The sequence below is a fragment of the Calidris pugnax genome, unplaced genomic scaffold (assembly GCF_001431845.1).
Source record: "Calidris pugnax isolate Ruff unplaced genomic scaffold, ASM143184v1 scaffold44, whole genome shotgun sequence".
NCBI classification, from domain to species: Eukaryota; Metazoa; Chordata; class Aves; order Charadriiformes; family Scolopacidae; genus Calidris; species Calidris pugnax.
The window spans coordinates 582,111-605,298 of NW_015094506.1; the positions used below are offsets into that span (position 1 = coordinate 582,111).

Consider the following 23,188-nt stretch of genomic DNA (forward strand, 5'->3'; position numbering starts at 1 on the left):
GAACAGCAGAGTCAAATCAATATAATGCTATTCCTCATCTGACTGGTGGGAATAAATTGGAAGTGAGAAAGAGGGGGGACAGGAGTGGTTGAGCACCCACCACGGAGTGACAAAGATTCAAGTAGCTCAGTGGCTGCTGACTCGCTATGTCGGGCTCGTACCAGCATGGAAAAGATTTCGGTAGGGCCTGGGACTCCACCGGGGTGAATGGGGTCATAGGACTGGACTTCAGAGTGCACTGTTTGAGCCCTGCTGTAACAAAAATTTACATGAATGGTTGATTTCACACACGTGAAGAGTTCTTCCAAAGCCAGTGGAAATGCTCAAGTACATAAGTCTTTGCCAGACTAAGCCTTTGAAACACACAAATTGCATTAATTTATGTTGCACACATGAGATGATTTTTTTTTTAATGTACCATGTGATGGGGAAGGGCGAGAATATCCCGAGGAGCTTTGTGATGTGCATGGGAGCATTTCAGCCTCTGTTGTTTAAAAACAAACAAACAATGAAACTAAAAAGCAACACTTTAGTTTGAAAGCAAGAACAGATTTTCTTGCTAAATAACCTCAGACTGACCACATTTTAACAGAAATGCTACAGAACACCATCTGTTGAAAACCGATGCTTTATTTAGTTTTATATGTTGGAAGTCTATATCTTTATGCAAAGACAAACACACCAAAAAGAGCATCTTCGTTCTTTTGCAGAGAGTTGGATTGAACGATGTCTCAATGAAAGTGAAAACAAACGTTATTCCAGTCACACCTCTCTGGGGAATGTTTCTAACGATGAAAGTAAGTAACTTGTCATTCATTTAAAATGAGTGTGAATGAGTCCAAGTGCTAATTTCTTGCTATATGTTGCAATATCTTGGTGATGTTTTTAGTACTCTGTAGTTTAGAGTCAACTCACTTGACACGTCCAATAGTTCTTTTTTTTTTTTCTGGAGTATTTTCTACTTTGCATTATTTAAAATGTAATTTTAAATATTGTATTTAAAAGTAACACTATCTATTAGTTAAAATAACCAGAAGAATTTGTGTGTCATTGAGTAAAGGTTGGGTGACCTCTAATATGTGCTGTTAGTATTAGCTCATGAGTAAAACCATCTGGTTTTGCTTTTCACTGATGAATACCATGCAGTTGAAATACAGGGAAAATTGTGCTGTTTTTCAATAATACTATATCAAATCATACATATAAATTCTTTATTTTAAGAATTAAACATAATCAGACTTTTTTTATTAAAATCACTTATTAAATCACGATATTGCTTGCTTTTTAGTCACAGAGAGGAAACAATTATAAATCTAGCTGATTTTAAAATAGCTATTTTTTCTTAACTCTTCTAGTTAGAGTAATTTTATATCTTGAGGTTTAGGTAATTGAAAAGACCCCAGAATACCTTAAAATAACCTAATTGTTGCTTTTCAAATTGTAAGACAATTTTTAGTTTCATGTTTAGTTTCCCTGTTTATGCAATTCCTATTCTACTTAATTTGCCTAAAGCAAAATACTCTCCATGTTAGTCTTCCTCTCTGTATTTGTTATGTTAATTCATGTTACAGGTTATTAATGCAAACTGGATTCTTTAATTCAGAAAGACTCACATTTTTATAATATTTGAGCACATAAGTTTGGAAAATATATTTTTAATCACTTCTTAATTGCTGAATGTCCTTCTTATATCTTTTGTGTTTTAAGACAACTACTTTATTTTGATGTCACAGTAAAATTACGTGCCTCGTAGCACAGTGTGTTAGTGGATCAAGGAATAGGCTATATTGAGGCCCTACTCTTATTTATCTAAGGTTCTGTTTTCAGGCAGTAACTCTTCTGAAGGAGAATGGTATTTATTCATGACTCCCAAGCTAAGGACAGTCAATAAGAATCCTTAAAGACAGTTAATAAAACTTGGATATGTTTGGGGTTTTTGGTTTTTAAAAATTAAGGAATTATAAATTATTTTCTCTTTAAAAATAAAATTTTGGTAATTTTAGTGAATTGTAATGAAAATCAAAAAACATCTGCTTGTTAATTTGCATTTTACAAGACTCATGCTCACATTTAAACTGAAAGCATATATAACAAACTATCATTGGTTTTGCTACAACCCATATAGGGTAACAGATCTAGAACAGAACATAGAATGCGACTTATAATTATGACATGATTTTTTTAAAAATATAGCTAGTCGTGCTAAATAACTACCTTGACAATACTGTGTAGAACTGTGAATCTAAAGAAAAGCTCACTAAAGTCAATAGGGTTGAATCCTGAATTTCAAACCTATTAAGAGTCTACAGTCACTTCTCATTTATGACAGATTCTTTCCATTGCTTTCTCAGTAGCATCAGTGAAATGAATTTCATAAGGTTTTCAGGTAAAACTTCCACATACCTAGGGACAATAAGAAGTGGACCTGTGTGGGGTTAGCAAGAGCAGATATTTCAGACAATGGCATTAAGAAGATAGGATTTTTGTTCATTCTGTTTTCCAGTACTGGAATTAAGGGGCAAGTGATGATAATGAAAGGTGGCAAATTTAGAACAGATAAAACAAATATGTAAGTTAATTTATCCCACAATTTGTGTGCAGAAGATATTGTCAAAGTATGTAATGGAAACCCAAATGAAAATGAGAGTTGATTTCATCAAACTTCCTTCTTAATAGCCAGTTCTTCCAAATGCTTCCTTTGCACCAGCATTTCTGCAATGCAGATAAGAGAATTAATCCACCTGAAAAGTCATCCTTGCTTTTGAGGTGGTGGAGGTGAAGGGGGAGTAGGAAAGAAAAATAAGCCCAGCAGCAAGAAGAGCAATAATCTGTGAAATCCAGAACAAACTAGAAGTTTTGCCTTAGAAGTCGTTGCTTTATGTGCTCCTTTCCAGCCCTTGAGTACTTTCTAACATTCCTCTAACAGTGCCCACACACCAACTAAGAAATTTCCAAATCATTGTGTCACTCTTCGTCCAGCCTCTGTCATACATTTACAAACAGCAGGAGGCAAAATGTTTTCAGAAAAACCTATGTAACCTCTTTGAATTCTTCAGAGCAATGGTCAAATTGCTGTTGTCAGTGGAGCTCCAGTCTTCATCTGCAGCCAAGGCATCATCCATCTTTCTCTTGACTGTTAAGTTTTTTGTCTCTAATACATTAGGTAACTGTTGGCTGGGCTCTACCAGAGGAAATGTGGCTTTGGTGGTGGGTTAGGGGTTTTTTTTTTTGTTTGGCCTTGCATCCAGTGAAGGCTGTGACTTGCCCTGTGAAATGATAATGCTGTTACTCAGTATCGTGCTTGCTCTTGTGACTGTTTTTTCCTGGATGTTTTTAGAGTTTATAGGGTTTTAGGACAAGAGTAATAGTTTTGCTGGTTGTCTTTCCCATAGTTGAAGTATGCTACAGAGCCATACTCTAGGCCACAGAGGTCCCTTGCAACCTTCTGTTCTCATCCAGATATGCCCAGGCCTCTAAGCCTGCATTACATTGTGAAGGGAAGCAATGTCTCACAGTTGTGAATTCCCATAATTTTGCTCTTCTTGGGCCATTTCTTACCCTCTTGGCACCTTTTATGATCCCTCCCAAAACACAGCTTTTTTTACTCTAATATAAAAATTCTAGGTAAATTTTATTTCAGCTTCCAGTTTTATAAACATTTTTCCTTCCACCAGATTCGGACTCTATATGTTAGTTAAAAGATTGACAGGAAAAGGGAATGGTACATCCTCATATGTAATAACTAAAAAAAACCCACAACGTATTCTGTGTACTGTGCATTGAGCCAGATTCCAAAATTAAAATAGAGGTCTAGAAGAATACAATTCAAGGTTTATGCAAGTTTCAACTTCAGTCCTGTAGGGAAGGAGTCATGACGTTACATGATGAAGTGGAAGGGTTGCTATTCCAAATTTTTTTGCATATTTAGAAATGTGAATGTGTAGACAGTTCATATAAGATAAAAGAAAAGATCCAGTCTACTCTTTGCACTTCAAAAGCAGTGTTCAAAATCTCTGTTCAAACTGGCTGAAATGGAAGATTTATTCAGTAGTTTCTTTTTTCTTCTGTTTGAACTAGGTATCTTGCTCTTCCATTGGAAAAAAAACCACTTAAAAAAAGACACTTAACTGACATTTTCCTTGGGGAAAATTATTTTTCAATCATACCTACTCAGTTAGAACTATGCTCCCATGTGACTCAGGGGGTTTTTAGAAAAACCACACTATTTTAAAAGCATGGAATACATGCTAATGAGCCCAAATGTTTTTTATGGCTACGTGTAAGTAAAAGACAAGGTAGCTTTTTACTATCACTTAATTTTAGCTAAGGGCAAATCCCTTTTGATAATAGTCAGAACCTGGATTGCAGGGGCTACAGAGGAAGAGGCTATTCCTCTGAAAGATGTGGAGCTGCCTGAACTAAGGGAATGATTTTATCTGTATAAAACTATTAATGACATAACATGTTAGCTCCTTAGTGGTTTGGAGAGACACGCAAACAACACTGGAAAGTACAGGAGTCTTGTATTTATCTCTGCAGGGGAAATTAGAGCTTTAACTCCACTTCAGTTATGGCAAACAGACTTAACATCAATACTTCAGAAAAAGGTGTTGTAATGCGGGTCTTCACCTTGTGGATGTTCCGCTTACTGTATTTAAGGCAGTGTGCCTAAAGAGGTGCTGAACCTAGCTCCTATTGTCTCCATGTCTTGCTCAAAGAAGCTAGCAATCCCTCAGGCTGGATTTAAAGACAGATAGCAGAGTCAGAGGAAGTTCAGGGAAAGCCACAAACATATGCACAAGCTACAAGACAGAACTCAGTTCTGGTGGCTTTGAAAGAGAATTTTGAAAGGAGAAAGACAGAGCTGTTAGCAAAGAAATTTCCATGGAGTTTGAGAAGAACTTTCTCTGAAATACCTAGGAGCCAAGAAATACTATTTTTCTAGTACATAGATTATACCAGTTTTGAATCTCTTCAAAGGCCTTTCCCTTGCCAAGAGTTTTACTTGCAACTAAGCCATTACCTGCTTTCAGCTTGGGATGAGTACCAGCTTTCCTACCTACCTAAGCACCTTTCTTTGGAATGCTGGTGGTCCTTCTACTGGCAGTGGTGTGAACACACTAGATCTGGTCCTAGCAAATGGGTTTCTCCCTGAGGTGCTATATAGCTGCTGTACGTGTAAACACCTCCAGCTGTGCACTAGGAGCAGGGCTTTTCCTTATGACTTCAAGTCCTTTTGCATTTGTCACAGAACTGCCAGCGTTGTTCTTTGGTAGTGCCTTGAAGCAAGACTTCTTTTTGATACCTTTATTTCCCTTTTTTCACAAAGTAGATAACATTTTAAAAGTATTGAATCTTAAATGGTATGGGTTCATATTAATCTACAGTGTTGTTCTGATAGGGACATAAAATGACAGGCCAAAAAGTAAAGGAAAACAGTATTTCTTACCTCTTTCATGCTATACAAACAAATCTGGGATCAGACCCGAGTCAAGAGTTACAGAAAACATTCCCCGATCAATAGGGAAGCCATTAAGTGCCCTGCTACCAACTGAAACAAAGAATAAGGATGTTTATTATTTTTTGCTGGTCAAATATCTGACAAGATTATATTGTTAAACAACACAAGGTAGAATACAGATCTTGTATATGTAATATTGAAAGTCTGTATTTCTAGGTCCCTTCCATTCCTATACCATGTGCAGTTCTTTCCATCTATTTAATAAATAAGTCAAAGTTGCTGGAAAACAAATATTTTAGCAAACACCTGGTGAAAATGAGAAATATTTTCAGCTGATAGCTGATCCATTAGCAGAAAATACACACAAAAAACTTTGTTTTCTTGTACAGAGACTTGATGTTGGAGGAGGCAAGCACTAACTCTGTGAAAATCTTAGTTTTGTTGAAAATCCAGTTGTTCAATGGGTAATATTTTGATGGAAAATTGTGCTTAAAGATTTTAATTTTTTAAAAATAAGTTCAAGATCCATCATTCTTCTTCTTGGTTTTAAGAGATAGTTAATGGAGGATGCTGAAGAGTCTTGAAGAAGGATCCCCAGGAAGCAGATGTACTTGAGGAAGGGGATTTAAATTGCAGCTTATGATCTTATTGTTAGTTTCTGTTATTAGAACAAATCTTTACATGATTACGGCTGGCTTGTAGTGTGTCTGAGGACAGGTTAGGTAAAGCACCTGCTCACGAGTGGAAAAACAGCTGGGGAAGGGATGGAAGGGACATAGAGACTCTAAGATTGTATGATTTAGCCGGATAGTGCCATATATCCAGGGAAAATGCAACTTAGTGCAAGTGAAAGCCATCTAATAACAGATTTTTGAATACTAACCCCCTTAAATCAAGAAAGATAATCAAAAGGTTTATTCTGGGGAGGAGGGAGTAGTACCTCTTGGTTTCACAGGTAGAGGTTGTTTAAGATTTCTGCACCTTAGTTAGATGAGTGGTTATTTAGATCAGTGGCTTTTCAATTTGCATCCCCCTAGCAATTTCCAGCGAAGTAGAAAGAATTGTGTAGTGAATGATATAGAATTGTGCAGTGGATGATATAGGCTTTGACACTGACATAGAAAATACTGATTAAGAAAACGGATTACTTCTGTCCGGGAAGTAATTTGAACAAGAAGATGGTGGGGCACAGGAGGACGACTGGGCCCCCACATGCTGCTAATACATACCTAAAGATGGCTGCTTTGGTGGTTCTACCTTGCTGTGGTGCCTCCCTCCCTGCCATGGCAAAGGCTGAATCCCTCCTGTTGGTAGAAAGGTGCTGCAGTGCCCTGTGTTATGGGTCCCTGTTGGCGAGGACTGTGCACCCCCATGACTGCCAGCTGTAATTTTCATTACTAAAGCAGGGAAAAATTCAAGACCTTACCTCCCCTCCACCACCCCAGCCACCTCTTTATCCTCTGCAATGCTTAGTTGAGACATACCATTTATAACTTGCCTCTTTCACTTTTACCTCATGAACACTTGGGAGGCCACTGGCTACTGGGGCACCCATGGGGCCTTGGCAGGCCCGGCCAGCCTGTTCGTGGGTGAAGGAAGCTGCAGCAGCCTCCTTCACTCCTGCAGCTGTGCCCCAGCTCAGGGATCTGCCATAATTCCCTCCCAGCCCTGCTGCCTACTTTTTTCCCTGGTTGGGAAAATGGGGAGGCCATAGCAGGAGGCAGGACTGGACTGAGCTCTGGTCAGGCTGGTTGTTTTTTGCCCCTCCAGGGCACCCTCAAAGCCTTCCCTGCAGGGGCTTGCTTGCCCTCCCGGCAGGTGCTCTCCCACCTCCAAGCTGGGCTCCCTTGTCCCCTGTCGCCTGGAAAACCATGAATTCCAAGCCAGAAGGCTCTTCCCACCTCCAAGCAGGGCAGACGTGGCCACCCCCTCCTCCCCAGGGAAGGTTGGAGTCAGGCGTGCTCTTATAGTGTCTGTGCTGTCAGTTGAGGACAAGAAGAGCAAAATGGTTGGTGTTGAGTGGGGATGGCCCTGACTATTTCATCCATCCAGTGGTTTAAATCTGTGCTGCACGGCTCTGCCTCCCACTATGGGGAAGGTTTTGTCCCACTGCTGAGGAGGCCGGGGGCTGTTGTGGAGGCAGCAGCCACGGCTGCTCGGCATTCAAGCCCTGCGTGCCGAAGGCTTGTTGCGTGCCGACCGTTTGTTTAGGAAAAACAAATGAAAAACACAATTTAAAAGCGATTTGAAATGTGTATGTTGGTCCTATGCATTGAATAAAAGCAGGCCCCTGAAAGGCAGGGAAGGAGTGTGGGGTCCAATAATTAGAGGCCCATTGTCATGCAGATGCAGAAGAGGGGCTGCCCACAGTGTCTGCGGGGAACTGTAAATCTGGATTTTCCTGACATTCAGGGAACCAGCCTCACAGGCTAAAGGATGTTCAGTTAACACAGCTCACCCTGTATGTAATGGAAGGAATATTTGTGGCGCGAAGGCTGAAGACTGTTTTCCAAAGTGGGGTTTTATTTGCGTGCACTCGTTCTTGGGACTACACAAAAACCTCCCAATGGGGTCTGATGTTCAGAGGACATAGCCCACCTCCCTTAAAGTTCAGCAGCCTAAAGCCTCACTTAAATAACTTCTAAAAAGTTATCTACATGGAAATGAAACTTGCAGTGTGGTATACAGGTGCAGTGGTTTACCTCGTTGAGGTACCAAAGCTGCCTACACTTAATCAGGGACAAAGTTGTTTGTTGTATCAAACACAGTTTAATATTTTTGTATTTCCCAAAGAATACCCTTCTGGAGATGTTGATTGTGCTTCACTCTCAGCTTAGGAATGTTTTATGTGCTTCACAAATCAAAATTAAATAGGAATTATTTTGACATACTTCTAATTTTTTTTCAAAGAACTAATGTGAACTGGGAAAAATCCAGTATTTTAAAACAGTTTTGTTTTCTTTCTCTCTTTATTTAGCCACCTTTTATTCAAATTTTTGAAAATACAGCACATCAGAGAGTTACCTTGGAAACAGTTAATGAAGATTACTATCAGAAAAATTATCTGAAAAGGAATAAAGTGTATTATAGAATGTTTTTGATTTCAGTTTTTCTAGTTAAGAATTAATCTTTGTCAATGATGTCACTGGTGTTTCCAAGCTTTGTCTTAAAGCAATACCAACAGATGCTAGCTTAGGGAACATAATTGTTTACATTTTCACAAATTAGCAAATATTTTGGGAAAGCTTTGACATTTGAGAACACTTTTGATCAGATAATTCCTTAGCAGTTTACAAATGCCTGAGCAATTCCTACTGAAATTACATAGTATTTTTTTGTTTCTTAACAGATGAGGAAAAAGAAAATAATAGAGCATCAAAACCACACTCAACTCCAGCTACACTGCAATGGTAAGATGCCTTTTTTAAAAATCCTTTTTCCAGCTGAAGTGAATACAGGTCTTGGACATCTTATACAGTTCTAAAGATACTTTAACTGTGTATGTTTTTAATCCGCTCATTAGCATCCTGTACAGCATTTCTCATCAAATCTCTTACTCTTACAGGATTTGTTTGAACACAGGAAACCTCTGATACAGTTTAAGAGATCTACTTGGCATGTTTGTTTGCCACTTTGCCAGCTGGTGAATTGTGGTTTGTCATCATTATTATATTTATTACAAAAAGAAAACTAGTACTGAGGTTTTTTTTTCAAGAGTCACATTAGTTTCAGTGTGTGTTGAAGCCCACCCTTAATGACTGTTTTACTGAAATGAGATCTCTGTAATTTAGCATAGAAGACAATAAAAGATGAGAGAGAGTTTGAGGTTTGATTCATTTGCCAAAATCCCCTTGCAAATTTAGTGAGGGGAAAAAAGGAAGGGTAATTAGGAAGAGAGAAAGAGAGGATGGTTAGAAGGAAGTTTGTGAGTCAGTCTACTGTGCTATGAAAAATGAACGAGTGCTGTTCACTGTGATTTACAGCAGTATTTTTGGCTACAAGTTCTGCAATGTTACATATACTGCTGACACCTCTTTTATAGGCTATCTCTTAGTCTTTTGCTGACTTTTCCCTTAATTTAGGTTTTTAATTCTGGCTTAATTTCCTTAGTATTGTAAGTGATCAGGCACCTTTGAGAAGGTTCCTTGCATCTGGCAGAACAGGGTTCTGTTACAGAGAAGCCTCAGAGCATGCGTATCTGAAAACCTGTAGTCCTTGGCTTGGTTTAGGTCTTTTAAAGAAAGGTCTTTATTTCACCTGTAAGTATTTCTCATAGTTTTCTGGATTAAAAGATAGATTAACAGCAAAAAATATGGAGTCTTGGCAAAATTATTTTTCTGCTTCTGTCAGTCTCTTGGGAGATCTAACTAAACAAACAGCAAAAAATAATTTATTCCGTGAATTTGACTCTCTTGCTCTGCCTGTCAAATTCTGTGATTTTTTGAAATATGCATGAAGAGGTTTATAGATTAATTCATCTATATTTGCTTGTTAATGTTGATCAGTTAAATCTAAGCTTTAAAAAAAAACCTACCTCAAAATCTGTGGGTTGATTTAGAATAGGTTACTGCAAGTATTCAGCCTTCAAGAAACTTGCAGACACTTCCAGTGCAAATACTGAGATGTGCAAGGCATTTCCTTCTGAACTATTGCTTCCTTGTACCTCTTTATTTCACCAAAGCACTCTTTTTCAGAAGTTGAAGAGAATAAAGGAGTGACTAAAGTCAGGGAGACTATTGTTAAAATAATAGTGAAATGTCATAGATGTGGTTTTTTTATTTTCTATTATTCATCCAAAAAGCTTCAACACAATTCAAATAGGATAAGAAAGGACGATCTAGCTAAAATAAAATAGCAGGCAGGGCTTACCAGTCCTAAATTCAGAACAATGTTTATTTTGCAGTAGAGTCAGCTAAGAGTCTTTTCCACAGGAGCAAATAACATAGTAGCCAAGAAGTCAGAGTTAATTAGAACATGCCTACGATACTGTTCCCAACAGAAAACATTCAAATACTGTAAACAATCTTTTGCCAAATACTTTCAAGCTTCCTCGGTCATAAAGGTTAGTAAATCCCTAAACTCCTGGGATATTGAGCCCTGCTGGAATGCAGTGTGCACGCTAATGCTCATTCAGCAGTGTTTGCTATAGAATCCTAGAATTTTGATTCTGAAAAGGCTGCTTACATCATCTTCCCTTCCCCCTTGCTAGTGCACTGGCTTACTACCTGTCAGTTGTGTTATGTTTCTTACACATTTATGTAGGTCAGATATTCTCCCCTTTGAGTCTTTTGGAGCATCTGCAATTTCCTCCATCCAGTTTTCCAGCCAAAAATGCAGGAGGGAAAAGAAAGCAAAGACGTTTTCAATTTTAATTTCTTTAGCTGATGTCAAACTGAATTAGACTATTTGCTCATTTATTAATAGACCTGTAGGTAAAAGTTTCCCAGCTTAGTAGCCATACCTTAGAACAGTTTTCAAGTGCTTGCCATATGTGTTTCAGCCTGTGTACTGCGACTTTGCATTGGTATTGCCTGGAGAAACTGTGCTACTGGGTTTGCTACGCTAAACAAAATTACAAGCTCAAAAGTTGTGATTAAAGTGCTAAAGTACTAAGCTTGCTTTCTAAGTGAGCTTCTGTCAAGCTTCCGCTGTTCTGGAAAAACAGACACATTAACATCAGGTTATTTGTACTAGCAACCCATGGACTGGTAAGCGATTGTGGTCAGTACTGTACAAATGGTGTTCAGGCACTTCCTGTGGATTAGCTTTGTGTTTGACAGTGCTTAGGCCTCAGACCAAGTTTTTGCACAGTGAAGAAAGACAAAAGACTGAATTTACCTGAATATGCCCTGGGTAAGCATGTGTCCTACCCTCCTCCTGGAACCTCTGGGCCAGATTCAAGTGGTGGGGTAAATTATTGACCATATTTGAGGATGAAATTGCCAAAACAAAGCAAGTTTGCTAATGGAAGCACCAGGATTGTCTGCAGTGTCTGCTGTCTGCCACATTAAACCTGGTCATGTCTTTACTGTTAGATGATGTTGTCATTTACAGCTAATGAAGGCAAGAGTGTGTTGGAGAACAGAAGCAGAGGAAGCATCAGTAGCAAGGAAAAAGGAGGAAAGTAGTAGGGAAAGTGAAGCAAGACATAAGCAAGTAAATTTTGTCACATGGTTCATATTGCCATCACCTTTATTAGTTATTTTCTGGCATCTTGCTGAAAAGAGCGAACAACCTCAATTCCATGGGGATCTATCCTTAATACTTATGCCTCTCCAAAGGCAAAGTACATTGAGCGCTACAAATGACGAGGAGGAAGAAGTAGCTGAAGATGCCAGAAGCATGTCTGGATGACTGTCAGCCTGGCTAAATATCTGTTCCCTGGAAACAGGAATGATGTTTTTGTTTTGTTTCGTTGATGACACAAAACAAAGTGAAAGGCCTAGTAAATGTATCATTACGGCCAAATACATCATAATTGGGGAGACTGCACCAGCTTGAATTTAACCATTAAGGCACAAAAATAGCAATGCCCAGTATCCTGTGCTTATCCCATGTTCCTGTGTTCATTACTGTTGTAAAGCTATAGTTTGCTAAACACTTGGCTCTAAAACATTCATGTTTATTTCAATGGTGAACTGGTTGACCAAATTGTAAGTGTGAAACTTTATTTTTACCTCAGTTTGCTCTATGTGTGTGCGTGTGTGTCTACTTCTCCAAACAAAGAATTATTCAAAGCACGGACAGCCTAATTCCATGCAGTTTGGTGGCTTACAGTGTAGGTGCTCCGAATAATAACAGTATTATGAAGCTAAAGTCAACAAAAGTGTTCTATTTTTTGCAACATACATAAAAAGAAGTAAAAAAGAGGAAGGTAAAGCACTGCTAGGTAATGGATTCTCCCCAGATTAGTAGTTTCACAGAAATTGTCATAATGCATCAAAATTAATCTGTTCTAGAATCCTTGATGTGATTAGCAATAGTAACATCAACAGTTGGTCTGTTGCTTTTGTATCTAAAAGCAAGTCAGTAACAAACTGCAGACCTGACTCTGCTATAGACTATAATCTCATTTAATCTAGAAGTATATAAGTATAAAGAGGGAAGCAGTAATAGGGACGGATAAAATTGTCATTCCTGTGGAAGGATTAGGGGGTTTATTGCTATACTGTAGTGGTACAAAAGGTCTCATTGTGAACTACTGGATTTCACATGGCTTTATTAGGACATTTAAAATGTTATATATATATTATTTCTGATAATGATTTGTTAGGTAGAAGATTGAGTTCATTATCTTTCTATAATACTGTAGAATGAAGCTGAATTCAAAATATGATAAAGTTGTTAAATAAAAGACAGGAAAATAAAAGAAGTGGAGCAAGATGGGTTTTTTGATCATTAAAAAAAAAGTTCAGGTATAATGGAGCATTGTTCAGTGTCAGACTAATGACTCTCTGTGAAAGAGAGGAGAAAAAGAGAAAAATTCATCAGATATGAAGAGAAATAATTAACTGCTTTTCTTTCTGTCCTGTCTTGGTCACGGAAGCTGACATTCCAATTAGCAGCTATAGTATACAAACGAACTCTCCAGGTTTTGAAAGGAGGTTTTGTTAAAGCGCTATGAATTTGAGGAAAGATGCCGTGATGATATTTCTGTAGAAACCAAGGAAGAATAGATGTTGCCCATACAAACTGATTCCATTCATCTGGCCGGATATCTTATTAAAATAGTTTGCAGTCACAAATGATCACGATAACTGAAATGGAAGGTAGGTAGGTCCTGAAAAAGGCAGTGATGGAGAGAAACTAGATATTTGGAAGGTGTTCTACAGCTATCAAATGACAGAGTTATTTACTGCAGAAGTTGGAGTCTTTGAGAACATATATTCATTTTCTAATATGTTTAAGAGGAAGTTGCACCTACTTTCTTCTCCTGGGCAGCAAGGCAGACAAGCACACATGTAACTATATGCATATGAGTGATACTACGGATGACAAGATTAATTCTGCTTATAAAGTTAAGTGTGTATGTAAATACCTCTTTAACCTCATAAAAATGTCATTTCAAGGAATGTTTCTTCTAATCTAGAGGTTCATAATGTGCCCAGTTTCAGACTTTAAAGACAAAGCATATGCCTATTCATATATTTGATGCATAATTCAAAATTTTATAGTTGCGTGTTTACATGTGCAAGTGAATAACAATAGTTTCTACAAGGCAAGAGAGGATGTTATTTCACTATTTTGTTCAGGATTGTATTCAGATCATGGACTCTTTTTTTGACTTTTTCAATAAGCAATAGCAAGAAAATATTATACAGGTATGATTTTGTGCACGCTCTCAAGTATTTGCAAATAACTTGCACACCTGCTTCTTCAAGGTATGGAATTTTGGTGTTGGACAGGATTGAAGAGCCCTGTAAAGAATGAGACACATCTTCCCCCAGAGAATGTTTGTTGTTTTGCAGTCGTATAAATATATTTGGTTTTGGAGTGTAATTGTGGAGGATGCTTTTGGAGTGTAACAGATTACTAGTATATTTTTTCCTAAAAATAGCACTTCTGGAGCATGGCCGAAACTCAATATTCCTTCATGCTAATCTCTACTTGCCTGAGAACTCACAGCCTATGTTTTTGATAGCAAACATGAACCAAATGAAGCAAGTAAGCATTATGGAAGTGGAAGGACCATTTAGGAACAAAGCAGAGAAAATTTGAGAGGAAAAAAAGAAGCCAAAATGTTTGGTCTTAAAGATACAGCTTTGCATACTGTTTACCATACAGGACATCCAACATACTTGCAGTTCTCTCTGTTTGATATTTGCTTTTTAAGGCTGGAGGAGAACTATGAGATCGCAGAAGGTGTTTGCATTCCTCGAAGCGCTCTCTACATGCATTACTTGGACTTCTGTGAGAAAAATGACACGCAACCTGTTAATGCTGCCAGCTTTGGGAAGGTGAGTGTAAACAGCAGTATGATGCCTCGAGCTCTCACCTGGTTCAGGTGAGTTTGGATTATTGAAAAGAATTAAGTCATTGTTTACCATTAGAGATAGAGGTATATGAAGGGAATCTCTTACGTATTCAAGTTATTGGATGAAGGTTAAATTTTTAACTATTTTGAAGGCTGGAATAATTTCTAATCATTTCTCAGCTCCATAATACATTATTTTTTTTAATGACTTCCAGCCTCAGACTAGCTGACCATGACATGGTATACAATATTGGCAGCTTGGAAGTTGAATACAGTCAATGTAACCACATCTGCATTGTGACCTGCACTGCTTTAACAAATACATGTATTTTTTAAAATAGAAGGGCAAAATATCAATCATTTAATTCTGAGCCCTGTCTATGCCATTCTCGTAAGCGTGGTAGAGAGATTGATGAATTAGTAGTATCAGCCCACACCAGCAAATCCACATAGTGGAGTACAATGCTTCCAGGTGTGAAAGTCCAGAAAGCATCTAGTGGCACTGCAGATACAGGCTGCTGAGTTATCTTTGCACTGTGATTGCTTGTGCTGCTTCTTTCCAGTCCAGCTCCAGTAAGAGCCACTGCGGTTATCTCTGGACTCACAGTGGAGACGCACTCTTAGCACAGATGCAGCTGTGCATTGTCCACATGTGAGCAGTAAAGCTCTTATGCTATACATCACTGGCAGACATTAATGGCTGGCTGGGATGTTACATAACATTTTTATTTGGAACTTGCTTGTCAGGTGATATTTTTCTCTCAATGAAAATTAGGATGATATTTTTATTTTTTATTTTAAACAGAAATTTTGCTATAGAATGTGTCACAGACCTTTAAAACTTGTAGATTGTGTAAAAAAAAAACCAAAGTGTAGAGTTTGCCACTGTTTTTGAAATGCTTGCAAGCATGAATCTGAAGCCAATTGTCCTGCTGGCTATTCTTTTCTAGTGTTTGCAACATTTGTTCTATAGAAGTGCTGGGTATTCAAAGAAGGAAAATTGTTCCTAGGGTAAGTGCCTGTGTAAAGAGTAGGTGAAGGAGAATAATGTATTTAATGAGGTGTCATTTGCTATAGAGCATCTTTACGTAGGCAAATTAGCAAGGCAAGCAAAATATACCATGTTGTAATATTGCTATGTCTTAAAAACCTGCATAACTCAGTTGATTCTGTGTTAGATTTCTGTTTAAATATACTGTATAAGTGTGAATGAAGTTGTTTGTTGTACATATTATTGCTACTGAGTGGTAAGTATAGTGGCAACACATAATTTAGGAAAAGTGAGAACAAGAAACAGATTTCATGCAGGTTAACACATTTGGAACATTGGTAAAATTTAAATGATGCTGCTTTTACTGCTGCTAAAAACGTCTTTAAATTGTAAGGTGTAAATATTCTGAAATTATTTCACCAGAACATAAATTTACCAGGGACTTCACCATACCAATGTTCCAAATTTAAATGATGCTGCTTTTACTGCTGCTAAAAACGTCTTTAAATTGTAAGGTGTAAATATTCTGAAATTATTTCACCAGAACATAAATTTACCAGGGACTTCACCAATTTTCGGTATGTGGCAGTCTTGTTACAGTGTATATTACTCCATCCTCCTTCTCCCCTGCCCCTGTTCTTCAGTAGGAGTACCTTGACCAAGCAGGACAGGCACAGTTTCTTCCATCCAAAATTGATGGTGTTCCAATGTGTTTTTCATGTGTTGTGTTCCAAGAGTTTTCCACTTGGTTGCAATAAAGTTCTGAAGCAGTGATGCATGAAACTTGTTTTCCCTTTTTGTGGAGAGGAAGCCATACAGAATCATCCTAGTACTGAACATCTTAAACTAGTACTTTGTATGGCTGTTACTTTTGGATCTGGGAACTGAGGCTTCTGAACATGTGTCTCCAGAAACCTCAGACAACACTGACACAAATATTGAAGTGAATCGGGCTTCTGCATCTGCAGAACATGGAGCAGACCTCAGTGATTCTTTCCAGCCTCTTATTGCTAAGAAGATATACTGCACAGTCATGAAGGTCTGCAAGGCAGACACTCGCTTCATTTGATCAATAGTTTGCAGTCAGCTTCTCCTCAGGAGCAGGTACATGCATGAAGTTTTAGCCAGCAGAGTTATCGTGTGACTTAAATACTGTATTGGCAATGGGTGTTGCATAAATGCCTTGGAGGCAGTGCAATGAAAATAGGTGCTATTTGAGGGTTTCCGCACTTAGCTGCTGAAACAGAGACTCCAGACATGTTTGTCCTCATTGGAAATCCTCAAGAGCCTTGCAGCTGTCATCTCCTCCAGAGAAAGGAGTCAGTTGTTCTGTGAAATTGTAGACAGTTCGCCTTTCAATAGACTACATTGAATTTATGATTCATCTTTGAACTTTAGCTCTGTGGGCAATGTTAAACATTTAGGCTTTTTCTTTAACAGACTGGTAGTTTTTAGAAAGAGATATGGAGTTCAGCACATAAAAACAATCTGTAATAAGTAACATCCTAATGTATTGTTACGTAGTCAGTTACATCTCAAATAACAGAACAGTGTTGATTTCTCTTTTAAAGAGACCACTGGAGACAAGCGAAGCTTGCCTGAACATGATCTCTCCAGATTAAGGTTTTGTAGACAATGCTTCAGCCCATGTGTACTTCTTAAGTCTGATGTAAGTCAAATATATCTGCAACAGAGCATGGAAGGGAGTTGTTCTTGAACAGCTGAACTAATGGACATTTTTTTCCCAAAACCCATAAGCCTTACATAAATCTTATATCTCCATGTTTCCCTGCAGCACTTTCATCTATTTCCAGGTCCCAGGCATCAAGGTCTTGCCTCTTTCAGTTTTCTTAAACATCTTGTTTCTACGTTATTTTTAGTTTCCCTCATGTCTGTCTCTCTGTTTGCCTGTCTTTTTTTCTCTCTCCCCGGGTCAACAGCTGGGCAAGAAGCAGCACATGAGGTGCCTGGTTCAGAGCAATAGAAGTGTTGACTGGTTGCCTCATACTCAAGGTTGTCCAGTCAGGCAGTCCCATATGGCTCAGCTAAAGGTAGAGCTTTCCTCCCTGTCTTGTCCTCAACATTAACAGCAATACACTCCCCCCACTATCCCCACTATTAAATGCCACTGCATTCTATTAAACATCTAGGACATAGGCTGGACCTCAGGCATTTGGTAATATTGGATTTTGCAAAACAAAAACTGGGGAGTGAGAACTTAACAGAGTAGTATCTCACAGACTGTTTCCTGAGGAAACCAGCCTAATAGCAACAAAATTAACAAGAAGAGGAAATAACAAAATTACTATATACATAGACACCTTTAAAAAAGCAACCTATACTCCTAAATGACTTAAAGTGGATATAAAATAAGGAAGACTCTAGTATGGTTGTAAATGTAGTATATTCTAATAAGACAAACAGAGCTGTAGCTTTAACATGTTAGCCAAGATTTTAGTACTTTACTCACCCAGTTAATATGTGAAAATTACAGGCAGTTTTATCTGTATTAGCATTTGCCAATCTGCTACTAACTATGCAACCTAGTCTGAAGTTACAAGAACTTTTTCTTGCCTGCAAAATTCAGGACCAAGCTCTCTTACACCCATATACTTTAACTAAACAGTGACAAGGAGGGCCCTGTATTTGCTGGTAAGAGCTCAGCATCAGCAAGCAGAGATTCCAGTGTTAAACTTCGGCTCTTGTTGTAGACAGCAAAATATATTATCAGGATTTCACCTAAAAGTAAAGCAGAATAAGTAAAACTGTTCCATGCAGCCAGTGAGAAGACAGTGAAGCAAAGTGAGGAAGGGTAGGCATGTCACTGAGTTATAACAATAAGATGTTGCATACGAGAAAAAGCTTTCTCACAGTGAACATGTTTAGACTGTGAATTAGTCTTCAGGCAGAAGGAGTGAAAGCCCTGTTGCTGAGGTCACTTAAAAAAGACGGTGACCTTATGCCCCTCAGCCCTGTGCTGCAAATGCCTTGGGCTTTGCTCCGGGACCCTATGGACTCAGAGAGCAGTTTAAGGTGTTTCCAACTGGAAGTTCTGCTGCTGCCTGCAGCAGAGAGGGCTGAGCAGGTGTAGGTTTTTTCCTGAGCAATGTGTTAACATAAAATGCCAGTGATAATTAATACTCTGAGCTAGGAATTATAGTGGCTGAAGGCTCTAACTCGTTATTTTCACTGAGTTTAGCTGCAAACACTAACTCATTCTGAATTGGGGCCTTCACTAAATCAAATAAATTACTTAAAAAGGAGGAATGTTTTGAGCTTTGAGCTATTACATATGGATGGGTTCCTTAAGGTTTCTTGGTTCTCTCGTAGCTGTAACATGTCACCCAGTCGTTCAGCTGGGCTAGCAGACCTTTGAGCTTCTTTCATTTCTTTAGCCAATGTTCATTTTTATTCCTTTTTTCTTTTGAGACCCTGCATGAATATTATTTTGTTAACGTCCTCAAGAGGCTTGATTATCTTCCTCCTCTGCATCGGTTTCTCCTGTCCTCCACATGCTCAGCTTACTGCTTTAAATTTACTGTGCTTTAAATGTACTAAGTCACCTCCCAGCCTTTGCCATATCTCTCATTCAGAACACTTTCTCCTGATGCAACCTCTTTTGCATCCTCATGAAGTGTTCTTCCCACAACTCCCATATGCCCCCTGGAGGTTAAATACTTTCTTCTTTTGTTTTTCTTTTTTTTTTTTTTTCTCCTGGCGCTTTCCTGCCATGTCTTTTCACAAGCAATAGTAAATTAATATTTGAAAAGGAAAATGAAGGATGCTGACACTGCAGGGTGGCTCTCCCCCAGCCCGAGGTCCCTTTACATCACTCTGGCAGCATAAAGAGGTTTAACATGGAAGCATACTCATGTGAATTGTAGAGCCTCTTTATTGCTCCCTGTGTGACTTTGCTGTAAGTGAAGATTACATGCCAATAAATTTATTTCACTAAATAAAAAAGGGTGAAGTCCACAATAGATTTGTAATATTAGTTAGGAAAGAAATCTTTTACATGTTTGACCACTATTTCCAAAAAATGGACTGAGGCACAGTTATACTAGTAGAAAAGTGCTTTCCCCCCGCAATAGTTTGTTTTGCTCCAGGGAGGTACAAGCTGTACCAGCCAGAGTCCTCTTTTATCACTCTGTACTGTATGCCCAGAAATGTTGCCAGCAGGACTGCTCCTCCAAGCATGATTAGCATAAGTAAGATTTACAGTTTCGTGCTATCGTATTATATATATATTGACATTTTAAAAAGACAGACAAATAGCCTTATTGAAATCTCTTTGATAATGATACTGCAATGTGATTGCATTCTGCTTTGTCTCTTTATTGAAATGCACACATCTGGAATTGCCTCCTGTGCCTAAGGAGATACTTCTCCTGAAGATGTATGTTTTTTTTGTCCTGTAAACTCAATTTGCTCTTGAGTAGCCTCAATAGTAACTGACGTGGCAAAGCCAAACTTAGTGCTCTCTTCTGATAGACTAAAACAGCACTTGCTTTATTATTAACAATTGCTACATATGGAATGGGTTTTTTTGTTAGATTTCTTTTTCTAATAATATAGAAAAGAAAAATAGAACTGGGGAAAAGTCAATCTGAAGCTGAGGATGTGGTTTCTGTTATTACATTGAAGGACTATATCTGTCTGTCAATGCTATCTGAGCAGTGCCTGGTTTTCCTTCATCCCTTTTTAACAGCTAAGGCTCCTGACCAAAGGACAGTTAACAGCAGTATGACTTTTCTTCCTGATGTAGAGTCTTTGAGGCCAAGCTCCTCTGAGGAGGCCACAATAACACAAGTACCACAGAAGCAAGTGGGCAAATAGGTGTGGGGAACTGGGATCTTACAGCGTAGTTGGAAAGCTCTTTGCACCCTTCTCTCTGCTTCACAGATCCCTTGTATTATTGTAGGCTAATGATTATTGTCTTTTTCTCCTTGAGCTTGAGGAGTAAGAAAACTAGTAAGGACACCTCAGTTTCTTTGGAGTGACTTTTCTTTTCCCAAAGATTTGTCCTTTAGCAAAGAGATGATTTTTACTGACTTTGCCGCTTCAAGCATCTGGCGTCTGGTTAGGTCTTCAGCATGAAGCAGGGCGGCCTCCGGGCTGCTTTACCTCATGCCTTGTCAACATGTCCCAGGGGCTGTTCTTACAGCACAGGGTCTGCCAGAGTGCAGGGATGCTGGCGCTCAGCCTTTTCCCACAGATATGCTGGGTGATGGCAGTAAGTGTGCTGGCACCAGTACAGAGCAGGGGGAGTTGTGCAGGGTTTTAGATCTGTCTGGCTTCAGCAAGTCAGCACTGAAAGTGGCTGAAGCTCAAACTAAGCATCTGAGTCAGAGCATTGGATGTTTGCAGCTTTGTTGGGATGCAGTAATTTGTTTGATCATGCCTTAGGCTGAATTCCATCTGGCCAGTGGAGCTGCTGAAGGAGGATATTATTGTAAATAGATGAATTTGAGGAGAGGTCTCACAAGCTTCACTAAAGGGTCCAGTTCAGTTGGAGCTCCTCATGGTGTCTAATCTCTGTAGCAGGCATAATTGGACACAGGCATTAAATAAAGTGCCAGCAGGCTTCTCTGACTTGCTTTATAGTTGAGATGTATTGGAGCTAGAAACAAGATCTTATCCTACAGTTAGACCATGTCCTGTTCTGCAAAATGATGAACGTGAGTGGATCTAAGCAGACAACAGATCTGGTGTCAAGAATACTGGACCTGTATACTGCAGTCTTCTCTTCTGTGCCATGCAAGTAAATGAGCAAGGAGTAGAGAAGGTATAGACACAGTCACGCCTCTTCTCTTTTTCTTTGCACAGTTTGGTGGATCTGGGGACAGGAATGATATTTTGTAATGGACTAATTTGATTGTGCTCTTTCCTGTCAGTGGTTGTTTCTTTGGAAAAAGCTTTGCTGACCTTTTCCTCACTGTAATATGTTGTTAAGCCAGCCCCCAGCCACTCATAAGCCAAAAGGTACCTGTTAGCACAGGTGTTAATAATAACAAATTGTCTCAGGGCAGGATTTTCAAAAGCACTGAAGCAGATGCGGAAACCCCAGAATGATCCAGTTGGAGCTGTACCTGGCCAAAGATGAATGAGCCTAAAAATCCTACAGTTATCATATAAAATTGAGAATATCAGTGTTTTTTTGTGTTTCACAGTGGTGAGATTAAGGAAAGCATAGCTGTGTGGGAATATAGTTATATTTGGAATCATCGGTTTCTTTCCTGCTGTCATGGCAAAGAAGTTTAAGACTGAAACATTACAATAGAATTTAGTAAATAAACCCAGATCTTCTGTATGTGACTTCATGAAAGCAAAGCATGCCTTATAGGTATGGTATTTGAAACTTGAGTTGAAGTAAATGGAGCCAGGCTGTGTTATGAAGAACTGTTATCATAGGAAATAGAATTTTATCCACTGTATTTAGAATATCTCTAGAACCTCCCAGAACCTGGAGCCTGAAATCTGTTTCTCATTCTGGCAGAATACAAATGCTGGGTTGCAACTTTTTGACTTTATTTCATTACCCTGGAAAGTTCTAGAAGCATGGTTAGAATTATTTCAAATATTAAGAAACAAGAGTCATGGAGAATAACATCAGTCTAGATCAGAGGCACCTAACATAAAATGAATGTGCCTTTTGAAAAGTAAGTTAAAATTATTCCAGGGAAAAGACTTCTAAAAGTCATTTCCCTCAGACAAAAAAATAATATTTTGACATAGGCAGGGAGGAGAAAAATTACTTCAGAAGTTTCAGGACATCTCTGGTTCCTTCCATCCTTATTTGTTAGCATGAAGACAGATGTATAAGATGGTTTGGGTTTTCTGACCCACTCCCTGTTTTGACATCTCATAGCATAAAAGAGTTTAGATGGAATAATTGGCAAACATAAAGTTCACAGTTTGGTAGTGAGTACAATGAGGCGTGATGGGTCACAGCGTATGGATGAAGGCAGAATAGAGAATACATTCCTCATTTTAAAGCTGGGGCTGGCTCTGCTTGTGTTGGAATGTCACAGTGCTGGAAATGTGAGCAGAGATGCAGTGGCAGAAATTACAGCTGGTGGTAATCAGGATGAGGGAATGCACCTTTGCAGCCATTTGTGGGTAACAGAACAACTCCTGACATTAGCCATGTCTAAGGTTAATAGGTTGTGCAGACTGCAATATAAACCTTTACTGTGGAAGTGCATTTTTCTAGCTCATCAAGCTTGTGTCTGTTTTGCACAGATATTTAAGTAACTTTTTAAATTTTTATTCCATTAAGAATGACCAAAACCAAGTTTATTCAGATACCTCTGCTAGATTTAAAAAGCCAAAACAGAATAAAAATCCTGTTAGCTCCATAATCTGTGCAATATATTTTGAATGTTGTACTACTGGTGTTGTAATCTTTGTAATCTTTGCACAAGGGGGTGATATGAGAAGACTTTCCTTTCCTGCATTCACTTTGGCTGCCCCATACATTCAGAGTGAAAAGTTTACTACCTGTCAGAAAGAAAAAGGTCCACTTATGTTCTAAAGGTATTCCAAAAAACCATTTATCAGGATTGACTGCAAAAGGGTTAAACAAATGTTGACCTGGATATACTAGTCCCCTGAAGAGATGTAAACTATATTTGTATTGTTTTATGATGTAATGACTTCTATCTGGCTCTTATACTGCAGGCAATTCCTGAAAGAACTATGGTGTTGCAAAAAGATAAAGCAGTTCTTTATTTTTAATTTGTTATTTTTTTAGTCAAGAAAA

General features: G+C 38.6%; 1 protein-coding gene across 1 annotated transcript in view; it reads left to right on the plus strand.

Moving 5' to 3' along the window:
• Positions 1 to 724: 724 nt before the first annotated feature.
• Positions 725 to 23,188, plus strand: part of RFX4 (regulatory factor X4) — a 77,270-nt gene continuing 54,806 nt past the window's right edge. Inside the window, exons 1-3 of the mRNA XM_014963424.1 lie at positions 725 to 797; positions 8,811 to 8,871; positions 14,295 to 14,418. Coding sequence (XP_014818910.1) covers positions 14,353 to 14,418 — 66 coding nt within the window. The 5' untranslated portion in view covers positions 725 to 797; positions 8,811 to 8,871; positions 14,295 to 14,352. The remainder of the gene's footprint in view (positions 798 to 8,810; positions 8,872 to 14,294; positions 14,419 to 23,188) is intronic.